The sequence below is a fragment of the Vulpes vulpes genome, chromosome 15 (assembly GCF_048418805.1).
Source record: "Vulpes vulpes isolate BD-2025 chromosome 15, VulVul3, whole genome shotgun sequence".
NCBI lineage: Eukaryota > Metazoa > Chordata > Mammalia > Carnivora > Canidae > Vulpes > Vulpes vulpes.
In genome coordinates, this window is record NC_132794.1 from 54,764,996 (window position 1) to 54,779,132 (window position 14,137).

The window sequence follows — 14,137 nt, forward strand, 5'->3', positions numbered from 1 at the left end:
TCTAAAGCAGTACCTAGCATTACTAGAAACACCAAGATGAATTGTTGTTCTTTTTTTCTTCTTCCTTCCCTACCCACTCCCTCCCTCCCTCTAATACAAATTATAATTAAGGTCAGGTTGGTTTGCTCCAACCAAAAGTGGTAATAATTAATTCCCAATGGAGGAGCTTAAAGAATCTTCAAAATTTTCTTTCTTCAAATGTTTCTAGAGAAAAACGTGGGTAGCAACATGGGTAGGAGAATGCTCCAGTCTTTCAAACAGATAATAGTCTTTGGTTGAGGACTTGCTTACAAATAATTAATTGAAATAACATTGTTCCAAAATTTCAAGGTATCTATACTAAACATAAATACTAGCAGTACTCAACTCACAAGTAAGTTATGTTCCAAAAATCTGTTTCCAAGTTTATGATTTGGTATTTGGAAGACATACTCTCTTCCAGATTTCTTCCTTATAAAGAACAGTTTCCCAGACAGTCTATAAAAACCATAAAGCTATACTATTTCAATGAACTACAGCTTTGATGGTGATATAGAACCCAACCCACTACATAACATCACTGCCATGGAAAATGTGTTCCGAATTCTAATTTGAGAAGCCAGAGACTCATATTCTTCAGTCTGAGATCTCAGTAGGGAGGGTTCATTCCATAACTTTTCTTGAATCTTTTCTTTAGCCACAGGGGGAAGGAGGATAGAGGCTGGAGGCAGGCATTAGACCTCCATATACTCCTTACCTATCCACAGCTTCCTGTTTGTCACGGTCAAAATCTTGTACCATTTGTCTCATCTGATTACATAAGTCTTGGTTTGTATTTCTCAGTTTTTCTTCAGTTTCTTTAAGTTCCTATATACAAAAGAATACAGTAGAGGAAATAAACATCATTTTCATTGATGTGCCCAATCTTATTTTTTAATATCCTCTGTGCTTTATCTCTAGCCTGTAATGATGATGTATCATTTTCATCATTCTACAAAGTCTCTTTAAGCCTTCTAAGAGTAGAGAAGCAGCTTTCTGATAGGGCTAAGACTTAAAATTTTGTACTCATTTTGAACTATATGAAATGAAAACATTAAACGAGAGAAGTATTAGCTAACCAATGTCTTAAGTCTTAGAATTCAATAATCTTCACAACCATATAAATAAACAATGTTGAACTATTTGGTCAAGAAAAGAACACCTCTGGTAGCCATGCTTCTCTATAAATAGGAAACTGGAATTACACCAACTTACCTTCTGATGAAAGTACTACCTCATGACCAGTAATGGGAAATAACTGGAATCCTTATTCACCTACTAATAAACCTATCTACTAAATCACATTACCTCTGGATTTTTGAAGTCTGTTATATCCTTTGAATTTAATGAGGTCATAAAAATTCTCACAAAATACAGGAGACTTTTAATTACCTGATTTTGTTGCTGTAAAACATGAATTTCATTTTCAAATCGCAGAATGTCATCTTTGACAATCATATCAGAATTAGAAGAGCCAGGCCAGAATTGATTAGTTGGGTTTTCCGAGGTATCTATTTTAGTCTAAATGTTAAAAGAAATCAAAAGCTTTTCAGATTTTAAAAAAATTCTAAGTTATGCTTTTAAAATAATTTCATACTTAAAAAGAAATTGCAAAAACAGCACAAATAATTTCCATAACTTTTATCACTGTATCCAAATATAACCACAATACAATGATTAAAACCAGGAAATTAACTCAGATGTGATCTACAGATCTTATACAAAATTCTCCAATTTTCCTCTAATGTTCTTTTTTTCAATCTGGATCTAGTCAACAATTCCACATGGCATTTAGTTGTCATGTCTGATTAGTCTCCTTCAATCTAGGGACAGTTCAGTCTTTGTCTTTCAAACCTAAGACTTTGGAGGATCCCTGGGTGGCTCAGCAGTTTAGCGCCTGCCTTTGGCCCAGGGCGCAATCCTGTAGTCCGAGATCGAGTCCCGCGTCGGGCTCCCAGTGTGGAGCCTGCTTCTCCCTCTGCCTGTGTCTCTCTCTGTCTATCATGAATAAATAAATAAAATCTTAAAAAAAAAACTAAGACTTTTTGGTGCCAACTAGTTATTTTGTAAGATGCCTTTCAATGTAGGTTTCTCTGATATTACTTCATTACTAAATTCAGGTCATCCGTTTATAGCATGAATGCCAGAGAAGTGATGTGTGTGCTCTTCAGGAAACACATGATGTCAATGTGTTTCATCAACTGATTATGATCAATAAATGAAGGTAATATCTGCAGGAACCTTCACTTTTTCTACTTGTTATTAGGAATAAGTATCTTATGAAAAGATACTAGGAGACTATGCAAATATTCTATTTTTTTATATTATACTATGTTTAGCATCTATTTTTTTTCTGTACTTATTTATGTAATCAGCATTAACTCATAGATCTGTATTTTATTCAACAGGTACAGTATTTTAAGATTCATTATAAACTTTGGCAAATTGTTTCCCACAAGATCATGCAAATGTATACTGTCAGGTAGTCCATCTGTGAGACTGTCCAATTCTCTTTGCCTCCCCAAGGTCAATGACTGTTTTGAAATAATTACTGTATTTTATGGGGAAAGGGTAGCCAACACCTGCTATCATTTGCATTTCTTGCATTGCCATCAGAGCAGAACCTCTTAACATGCCTTCATAATTTGTTTTTCATCTTCCCAGATTTGTCTGCTTATACAATTTCACATTTTACTCTTACCATCTAAGTGTCTTCTTTATCTACCTTTGTGAATTATTTATTCATTGTATTCACAAAGATTTTTTTTTAAATATCTACTCCATTTGACTTGTTGGTTTATGTATTTACCTGAAGTCTGAGCTCTCTTTTACAATGTATAAAAAATATCCTGTATCAAGATTCATTCTCCTCATTGGGGAGGTACGGGTATCTCATTCACATGTAGGGTAACAGAACACCCAGGTTCTGGTTCAGTCTTCTGATTCTTAGCCTTCACTTTTCTTTACAGGGAGACTGCTCCAGTTGTTGATTTTCCCCTTTTCACTTGCCATCATTGTCCAGAAGCCACTGCTTCTACTCTAGCCAGAGGAGAGAAGAGCTACAAATATCTACTCTGTGAGGCTCTCTCCAGATGTAGAGGTACTAATGAGACTTTCAAGGATTTTACTGACTCATTAGAATGGCTTTAATTTTCCTAACTTGGCCTCCACTTTTTAAAGTTTATGATATTCATTTGTGCTTCCTTCCCCATTGGTGAGTTTTATATTATTATGAAATGAAATGATTGAAAATAACGTCATACTGATATGACAGGGGAAACCAATTTTCACAGCTAGGTATTACGCTCTGTTTTGACATATTATCAAATTGCAGGCACACACGGACTAGGTACTTGTACCTATCAGCACAAAACCCTTACTTAAGGGTTGCCTGGGTGGCTGAGTTGGTTAAGTGCCTGCCTTCAGCTCAGGTTGTGGGCCCAGAGTCCTGGCATCGAGTCCTGCATCAGGCTCACTACAGGGAGCCTGCTGCTCCCTCTACCTATGTCTCTGTCTCTATCTGTCAAGAATAAATAAATAAAATCTAAAAGAAAAAAAAAAGACCTTTAAAAAGAAAAAGACCGGGATCCCTGGGTGGCGCAGTGGTTTAGCGCCTGTCTTTGGCCCAGGGCGCGATCCTGGAGACCCGGGATCGAATCCCACATCGGGCTCCCGATGCATGGAGCCTGCTTCTCCCTTTGCCTGTGTCTCTGCCTCTCTCTCTCTGTGTGACTATCATAAATAAATAAAAATTAAAAAAAATTTTATAAAAAAATAAATAAAATAAAAAAAAATAAAAAAGAAAAAGAAAAAGACCACTTGAATGTTACAATGAAACTTCTTTCTAAAGTCAGAATACTAAAGACATTACCTTCAAGAAAAAAAGACACGTAATATACCAATTCTTACATTACCTTCCTAATTTCTATGTCTAAAAAGATTCTGGATAAGAACTTTCTGAGTTGGCTACTGAACATTGCCTATCAAGTACCTTGGAATCAGAGTATTGTTTTAACCACAGCTCGTGGCTAGGTAATGATCTCCACTGAGTAGCAGATACAAAAAGGCCTCTGTGTTTTATTTATTATGCTAACAAAAAATTCAGTGTAGATATGGATCCTGACTGCTAGACTTATCTTCCTAAAGACTTTACTACATTCTACCTTAAAGGCCCAGTTGTTCAACTGGAATGAACAGCAACGAATTTAGTTCACTCTCAATTAGTGCATAGTGCTACATATGGACAAGTTCCTAATATTCATCTTAATGATCCTGGAAATGTCAGAGAGCAGTACTGTTTGAATACTCAAATGATATGAAAGCAAAAACAACAGAATTTCTGTGATAATCTTTAATTTTTCTGTATAAGATGGATATGAATAAAAATAAAATATACTACAAAGTTATAAAGCAATAAATACAACCAAATACTTTTAAACATTCATAAAAGAAACATGCTAATTAAGATTACAGAGTAAATATTTTGCTGCCCTTTTCAATACTTAGAAAGGCTGTAGGAAAGGATTTTGATGACCTAGTTCTCTTTAAAAAGATATCCAAGGAAGTTTAAATTGACATGTTCTTTCTCTTAACATCCCTATAGCAAGCAGAGAAGTTCAACATTACTTCATTAACCTCAGGACTTAATGCCAGCTATATTATTCCAAAAATTGATATAACATCTATATGTTTTTGGCCTCAAAGATTCCAGACAATTGAAACTTATACAATATAGACTTCTAGACACATGCCCTACTCCCTAGTTATACCAGTTATTTGTTACATCCTTTTTTATATACTTCTGCTCAAGTCTGACATGTTCTTTCCTACCTTCTCTCCTGCCTTTATCCTTCAGGATAGAGATCAAATATTCCCTCCTTAAAAACCTCACTAAGGTTTGCCTTACCATCTCCCCTACAACCATGCCTGGTTAGTTATTCCTTCTTAGAGCACTTTGCAACCAGTATCATCCTTATTACACAAAGTTATACATGTTCATCTCCCTCCGGATCTGTACTGTTGAATACAGTAGCCATTAACCACAGATGGCTATTGAGCACTTGAAAAATGTTCATTGACGATGAATGGATAAAGAAGATGTGGTATGTGTTTGTATATACATGTGTGTATATAAACACACACACAATGGTAAATATAAATGGATATATATACAAAGGCAATGGTAAAGATCTCTGTGATAGAAAGATCTTGGGGGAAAAATATATATATATATGTACATATATATGTACACACACACATACACATATATATAATGGAATATTACTCAGTCATCAAAAAGAATGAAATCTTGAAGTTTGGAATGATGTGGATGGAACTAGAGGGAACTAGAAAGACAAATACCATATGATTTCATTCATATATGGAAATTAAGAAACAAAACATGAACAGAGAGGAAGGGAAGGAAAAATAAATTAAGACGAAAACAGGAAGGCAAAGACTTGACTACAAGAAACAAACTGAGGATTGCTGGAAGGGAGGTGGGTGGTAGAATGGGATAATTGGGTGATGGGCATTAAGGAGGGCACTTGAAGTAATAAGCACTGGGTTTTTTATGAAACTGATGAATCACTAAATTCTATCTCTGAAATTAATAATATAGTATGTTAATTAAATTGAATTTAAATAAATAATTTTTAAAAAGAGAAACATATCTTATCCAATTGAAATGTGCTATAAATGGACAACACAGGTCAGATTTCAAGGACTTGGCACAATCATGAAAAAAGCAAACAAAAAAAATTCAAACCATCCCATTAATAATTTTACATTGATTACATATTGAGAAGATAATATTTTGAATATATTGGGCTAAGTAAAATATATTATTAAAATTAATTTCACCATTACTTTTACTTTAATGGAATCACTAGAACATTTTAAGTTACATATGTAGCTCCATTATATTTCTATTGGATAGTGCTGTTCTAGATTCTAAATTCCTTCAAGGAATGGCCATTGTTTCTTTCACTGAATCCCACAAGACCTTGCACAGAGTAGATTTTTAAAAAAAGCTTCAGCTGAATGATTTGCTCTTCTTTCATGTACTTCCCAACCCTGCTTTCTAATGTTACAGACTAAGTAGAAAGTTCATTAGAAAAGATGTGGGAAATAAGAAGCAAAGGCATAGTTTGAAGGTGTCCATGAACTAATTAGATGACCATGAACTTGAGTGTTTATCTAAAAAGTATGTTGGTTAAATTACTACTTCCTCTCCCTTTCCCCCATCTAGAAAGGGATCAATATGTGTATTAATTCAACAAAGATTTACTGAGCAAACACGCAGAGAATCATCAAGACAATACTCCCAAGAAATCCCTATATAGTAAGTGGAAGCAGGACAGACATAAGCAGCAGAGGCTGGTAAGTCACACTTTTAAGAAAAACCAAACGTGGACTGCTGAGAAATCACTATGGTAAAAGAGTGGCTGGACAAAAAGTATTCAACAATGAGATAGCTCTCTTCATACTATGGAGGCAAAAGTTAAAGTTTTAAAAGCATAAGACATGGCCACCATCATCTACTACATACGTGGATGCATATCTGTAGAGCAAATGCCATCAGTAATTCCAGTACAGAACAAAGAAAGAACCATGGACACCTGAGCTAAAGTTCAGACTCAAAACCAGGTTCCTACTCTCCTAAATCTTAGGCTACTCTCACCAAAACACTTGAACTAACCAACTCTAACACAAATTGAAACATGAGGGTTTATTCCCATCTTTTGTAAAAAACATGGAAACAAGACAGCTTGATTTAGAGATGTTACATGTGCTGAGGGGAAGGGAGGTTCTTTCTCATTTGATTATTAACACTGAAATCAACATTGTCATTGTACTTATCAGATACAGTTACTCAGCAGAAGGAACCAGACTGGTCAGAACTTTAACAGTGAAAACACACTATTATTTTTTGGAAAACTGATACAATTAAAATTTCATAATAATAAACATCATAAAACATCTTGCATAATTTAATAGGATCGTTTTAATGAATACAACTCCTAGTTGTATCAGGAGATAAAACAGTAATAAAGGGAGAAGTAAAAATCATTTCCATCCAGAAGGAAAAGGAATATAGCACCCACATTCATTTCCTCCTTCCCTTTCCTTTTAGTTACTAGGTCTTGTATGTATCCTTTTCTACTGAGACCATAGATGGATTGGGAGTTGGACATATGGTAGGGTGAAAAGGCAACTATGAAATGAGGGCAATGGTAAAGATCTCTGTGATAGAAAGATCTTGGGGAAATAACCTTGACCAACTCACTAGTCAAGTGTTTTCATTTCGATTTGCCTTAAGATTGACTCTGTGACCTCAGAAGTGCCACATTTTCTTCCAGCTTCCTTTTCCTCATCTGTAAAGTGAGGACACTAACTGAAGGATATAAAAGTGGATTCAGTGATTTTGACTTAACTGGTTTCTGCACCTTTCCCACTCATAACATCACTACTACATAATTAATTTCCTTATATAGAATGAAGCTTATTACAGGAACATGGGCCAGAGAAATCTCATGGACAAAGTGCTAAAGGATCTAGTTGTGGAGAACTTAAGACTAGAACACTGTTGGTATAAACCAATCTTGAGGAAATGTAGGTATTTGTTACATAGATTACTTCCTTGGATTTGTGGTAAAGGAATTTTACCTAATTAGCATGTCATTTACAAGATGCCAAAAGGAACTAGAAAATATATTACTTTATGTGGCATTCCTTTCTTTATACTAGACTTCTAAATAATGTCAAATGAAACCCTGGAAGAGAAAGGTTTGATTTAAACATGAAGATTATAAGCATGTTTTTTTATTAAAGCTTTTAAAGATGGGTTTTTAACTCTACAAATTCTACAAACCTCAACCTTGATGCTTTTTTCATCTTTCTCCGCTTGTTGAAGAGTTTCAATTTTCTTACGGCAGTCTCTGAGATCATTTTGTAACTGAGACACCAGATGACGCTTTACCGAGTTGCTACCCAGCAAACGCTGCACTTCTGCTTTCAGCTTCAGAATGACCTCATCTTTGGAAAGCTCGTCATTTGGCTCTTCTTGCTGTACAATGCTAATGGAGAAATTATCATATTTAATATTAAAGCAAGTAACAAATCAAGCATGGTCATTCCCTGACTAACTGACTAACTGCAGTTGCGACCAAGTTGTGTGACCTATACAACTACACACTAGTATTTCAAAAACAATTTTAAGCTTTGTCTTAAACAAGGATATCATTTTTGCTATGTCCCCATATATAGAAGTAAGTTTATTCATAAGAAGACTATTATTATGCTTAGATTGCCTGCCTCACTGAAAGGAGTTCAGTCATGTGAATTTCAATATGGCATGCTTTTTTTGTTTTTGGTTAAGTTGCATGCTGTATATGCATGCCCTTTATGACCCTATGAGAAACAACATGAAAATAAAGGAGGCAGTGAAAAGTAAAATACTACTCATCTTAACAATTTCTGTATCTCTTTTATTAATACACAAGTCTGGGTGGTTATCTGAGCAACTGGGGCAAAAGTAACAAAAATAAAGGCCATGCTAATTTAATTCCAACTTTAGTTTCAATAAATTTCAGAACCGAAATTAGAACTTTGCTCCTAGCCATAATGGATTCAAAGTACCAGATTTGTCTTCCCGCCTTAAAAAAGAAAACCTAGAAAACCAAACAAAATATATTAAATGGTGGTTTTCAATCATTAGACAATAGGCAGCACTGCATAATGATCTCTCAGAAAAAGAAAACAAACAACGTGAGCTCTGATTGCTGTTGCTTTCTCCCTGGGAATTTTGTAGCCTGTGGCACAGGGAGAGAAAAGCCAAAAGCAGCCTAGCAATTTCACCAAGTTGTAGAGCTCAGTTTGGGAAGGCCAAAATGGCTAGAATTTGATGAGGGAAATACTATGGGAAAGGTAGCTACACAGAAAGAGAGCTCTAGATATTTGTATATCCATGTGAGAATATTACTGCAAGGCCAGGGAAAGAACCATAGGAAATGAATAGAGCTGGGGATATTGGGGATTCCAATGAACCATACTGGAAAGGTCATCAAATTCACAAATTATCAAATATTGCCTTAGTAATGGGGCCAAATTAGCCCCAGATTAAATAAAATCTCCTCTAAATCTGACCCAACAAAACCTATAAAGCCGTGAAAGGGCCAAATGGATTCCAGAAAACTTAAGTGTGTCACAGAAAAAGAATAACAATATTTTTTTTAAATACAACAAAAATCTAACATCTCAAACATAAAATTCAAAATGTGCAGCATCTAATCAAAACTTATGAGGCATGCAAGTAAGGAAAGAAAATATAAACCATAACCAGAAGAAAAATCAATCAACAGAAACTGACCCAGCAATGATGCTGGCAGTAGAATTAATTAAATATATTCCATATGTTCGAGGTAAGAGAAAAAGCATGAACATAGTGAGGAGAGAAACAGAGGATATAAAAATGACCCAAACTGAACTTAGACTAAAAATTATAACATCTGAAATGAAAAATATCCTGGATGAGATTAACAGCTTATTTAATTGCAGAAAAGATCATCAGGCATAAAGACATAGCAATAGAATCCTACAAAATTAAACACAGAAAGGCGAGTAAACAGAAATATATTGAGCATGTTAAGTTTTCTAACCTCATTGTACCTGAAATCTTATCAAAGAAGAAAGGAAGGTTGCAGAAAAAAAATTTTTTTTTTAGGATTTTATTTATTTCAGAGAGAGAGAGAGAGAGCAAGCAAGAGCAGGAGACAGAGAGTGGAAGAAGGGGAAGCAGACTCCCTGCTGAGCAAAGAGCCTAGTGTGGGGCCAGAACCCTGGGATCATGATCTGAGCCAAAGGCAGATGCTTAATGGACTGGGCACCCAGGTGCCCCCCCAAATTTTTAAATGACCAAAATTCTATTTGATGAAAACTAAAACCCTACTAAAACCTACAAGCTCAATGAATCTCAAGTAAAAAAATGAAGAAAACCACCATAAGTTATATTAACATCAAATTGCTGAAAACCAATGATAGAAACCACAGGAAAACTCCTAGAGAGGAGAGAATCAGAGAATGGAGTCATGAATTCTGTGCATAAATACGTATAAGCCTCAGTCAAAACCCTGAACTATGTATACATGCACAGAATAGACCCACAAGCCAACAGAGCAAATATTTGGAGAATTTAACTGAAATTTGAACCACACACACAAATCTCACAATCTCAATGACTAACTCTTGAGCTATGCATTCAAGGACAGGTTGGTACCAATGTGGCAAAGGCTTGGACAAATAAACTGAGATCTGAAACACCCATACAAGCTTCTACGCAACCTAAAAATCTTAACATCTAATACAAGCACACCACAGTGGTATCACAGATTTGGATGCAGACCACCACATTAAACAAATATTGCAATAAAGTGACTCAAATGAATGGCCAACTAAGTTGAGCAATAGTGTGGCCTAAAAAACAATACACGAATTTTAATTTAAAAATACTCTGTTGCTAAAATATGTTAACCATTGTCGGAGCTTTTAGCGAGTTGTAATCATAGATCACAGATCACCACAACAAATATAATAAGAAAGTTTGAAATATAGTGAGAATTACCAAAATGTGACACAGAGACATATGATTGGCACACACTGTTGGCGAAATGGCATCAATAGACTTGATTGATGCAGGATTGCCAATTTGTAAAGAAAATGCAGTATCTGCAAAGCACAATAAAACAAGGTATCCTTGTATATAATCTAAAATTATTCAACATGCAACTAACCAAGAAAATGGGACCAATTTGCAAGAAAAAAAGAAAACCTATAGATGACACAAATGCTAGAGCTACTATCACAGAGAGTCTTCAAAGTTTAAAGTAGCTATTATGTCTCTATTCTATGAAATAAAGGAAAACATATTAAAAATGAATGAAAAGATAGGAATTGTCAACAGAGAAATAAAAACTATAAAGGAACCAAACAGAAATTTTATCATTGAAAAATACTTACCTGAAAGTTAAAAAAAAAACAAAAACAAAAAAAACCCCTCACTGGATAAGTTTAATAAAACAGATGACAAAAGAAAGAAAAGAATGAGTAAACTTGAAAATAGCTCAGTAGAAATTATCCAGTGTGAAAACAGAAAAAAAAAAAAAAAAGAATCAGAAAAAAAGAACAGTGTCTCAGGAACTGTGGGACAACACAAAAAAATTTAAGTTGTATAATTGGAGACCTAGAATAGGACAGAAGAAAGAAGCAGGGACAGAAAAATATCTGAATAATGATCAATATTTCACAAATTTGATAAAGGACATGATAAATTTACATTTTCAATAAGCTCAGTAAACCCCAAATGAAATGAAAAAAACAAAAACAAAAAACAGACACATCATAACCAAAATGCTGAAAAGGGGAAAAAAATTCTTTAAAACAAAAGAAAAACGACACTTTACACACAGGATAATGGTCCAAATAACAGATTTTTCTTTAGAAACCACCAAGGCCAGAGATAGTAGAAGAACATATCTTTAACACGCTGAAATAAAAGAACTGTTGATCCAGAATTCTATAATCAGCAAATAAAAAGATGTTTTCATATAAGGACACCTAGAATTTGTTGCCAAGAAATGCTAAAGAAAATTCTTCAAACTAAAGGAAAAATGTTATCTACCAAAGGGAAATCTCTAAAACTACAAAACATTACTGTAGAGAAATTAAAGACATAAGAGAGAGGTATAACATATGCCCTGAAATTGGAAGACTCATTTTTTTCCCCTCCAGCTTTATTTATGTATAATTAAATAGCAATTTCTTAAGATATCAATTCTCCCCAAATTGGCCTACAGATTCAACATAATCCCAATTAAGATTCAAGTAGATTTTGTTGGCGATATTGATTAGCTAATCATTAAATTTATTTTGAGATACAAAGATCTTCGAATACTCAGAACAATTTTGAAAATAAACAGAGTTGAAGGACTTGTCCAACACATTTCAAGACTTACAGTAAAGTTACAGTATCAGGACTGGTATTAACAAAAAGAGTAGGGAAACAGAATGGAGAGTACAGAAAGAGGCCACAAATGGTCCATTAATTATCAACAAAGATATTAAAGCAATTCAATGAGGAAAGAAAAGTTTTGCTGACAAACGGTATTAGATCAACTGGATATTGCTATGAAAAAAATGGACATCAATCCTTACCTCATATCATACTAAAAACCTAATTCGTAATGGATCATAGATATAAATGTAAGAGGTAAAACTATTAAATTTCTAAAATCTTAAGAAAATTTTTGTGATACGGTTACATTAGAACACAAAACCATGAACTACAAAAGAGATAACTAATAAATTTGAATTCTTAAAAACTTAAACTTTTGCTCTTCAAAAGATACCATTAAGAACATGATAAGGTAAACCAGAAAGTAGAAGAAAATATTCACAACATATATATATCAGATAAAGGGCTTGTATACTGGAATATATAAAGACCAAACAACATATACAAATAGCAATTAAACACATCAGGAAAAAAAGAAGAAAAAGAAAGAAAAGCACATCAAAAGATGCTTTGGGGTATCTAGGTGGCTCAGTGTTAAGCATCCAACTTTTGACTTTGGCTCAAGACATAATCTCAGGGTTGTGAGATTAATCCCAATGTTGGCTCCATCTATGCTGGGCCTGAACCTGCTTAAGATTTTCTCTCTCCTTCTGCCCTTTCCCCCCCACCTTGTGCATGTGCAATCTCTCCCTCTTTCCGTCTCTCTCAAATAAACAAATACATTTAAAAAAAAAAAAATCCTTAGATCATTAGTCATTAGGTAAATAAAAATTAAAACCAGGGGATCCCTGGGTGGCTCAGCGGTTTAGTGCCTGCCTTGGGCCCAGGGCGTGATCCTGGAGACCCGGGATCAAGTCCCACATCAGGCTCCCTGCATGGAGCCTGCTTCTCCCTCTGCCTGTGGCCCGCCTCTCTCTCTCTCTCTCTCTCTCTCTGTCTCTCATGAATAAATAAGTAATCTAAAAAAAAAAAAAATTAAAACCACAATAAGATTATCACTACACACACTACAAATGCTCAAATTAAAAAAGATTAACACCACCAAGTTTTAACTGAAACTTCAGACATTGCTTTTGGTAATGCAAAATAGTATGGTTACTTTGAAAAACAGCATTTATACTATCAATATCTACATAAAATAAAACAGAGGACCTCTAATGCAACCTTAAAGAGAAAACAATTTGGAGCATAAGTGGAGCAAAAATGGTACAATTTTCTCCATTATTTGCTAATAATATAATTATATCTAGAAAAACCTAAAATATAATGGAAAAATTACTGAAAACAATAAGAGAGTTAGAAAGTAACACGTTAGGGACACCTGGGTAGCTCAGCAGTTGAACAACTGCCTTTGGCTCAGGGCGTGATCCCGGGGTCCTGGAATCAAGTTCCACATCAGGCTCCCTACAGGGAACTTGCTTCTTACTCTGCCTATGTCTCTGCCTCTCTGTCTCTCATGAATAAATAAAATCTTAAAAAAAAAAAAAATAGGTTATAACTCTCTCTCTCTCTCTCTCTATATATATATATATACACACACACATACATATATGTGTGTGTGTGTGTATATATATGTACAAAAAAATACTCAAGAAGAAATAATAGAAATGAATACCCTATTTACTATCGTAAAAATACATCAATTTTACAAGAATTGTGCAATAACCTAAATATAAAAAACTAAAACAATTCTTGAGAGACAAAAATAGATATAAGTAAATGAAAAGGCATGGTATATTCTTGGATAAAAAAAATTCAACATCATTATAATATCAACTCTCCCTAGGTCAATGTATAAGTTTAATGTGATCCTAATAAAATATTCTCAGGATTTTTTTTCCTGGAGCAGAACAAGTTAATCATAAAGTTCATTTGAATGTAGGATCAAGAATAATCAGAAAAATCCTAACAAAAAACAGCAATTCCAGAGCGATGGTAAAAACAAAATATAAGGCAAAGCATTAAAGCTTTTAGAAGGTATCATAGGGCTAACAGGAAAGGTTTCTCTTTTTTTTTTTTTAAGAGATATTTATTTATTTTAGAGAAAAA

General features: G+C 34.3%; 1 protein-coding gene across 7 annotated transcripts in view; it reads right to left on the bottom strand.

The window, feature by feature from the left end:
- The window catches only part of CEP152 (centrosomal protein 152), an 88,107-nt gene that overhangs the window by 33,401 nt on the left and 40,569 nt on the right, over positions 1-14,137 (bottom strand). For all 7 annotated transcript variants that reach the window (XM_072738476.1, XM_025998673.2, XM_072738474.1 and 4 more), the window contains 3 exons: positions 7,892-8,096; positions 1,411-1,539; positions 737-846 (listed from right to left, as the gene is read on the bottom strand). In XM_072738476.1, coding sequence (XP_072594577.1) covers positions 737-846; positions 1,411-1,539; positions 7,892-8,096 — 444 coding nt within the window. The remainder of the gene's footprint in view (positions 1-736; positions 847-1,410; positions 1,540-7,891; positions 8,097-14,137) is intronic.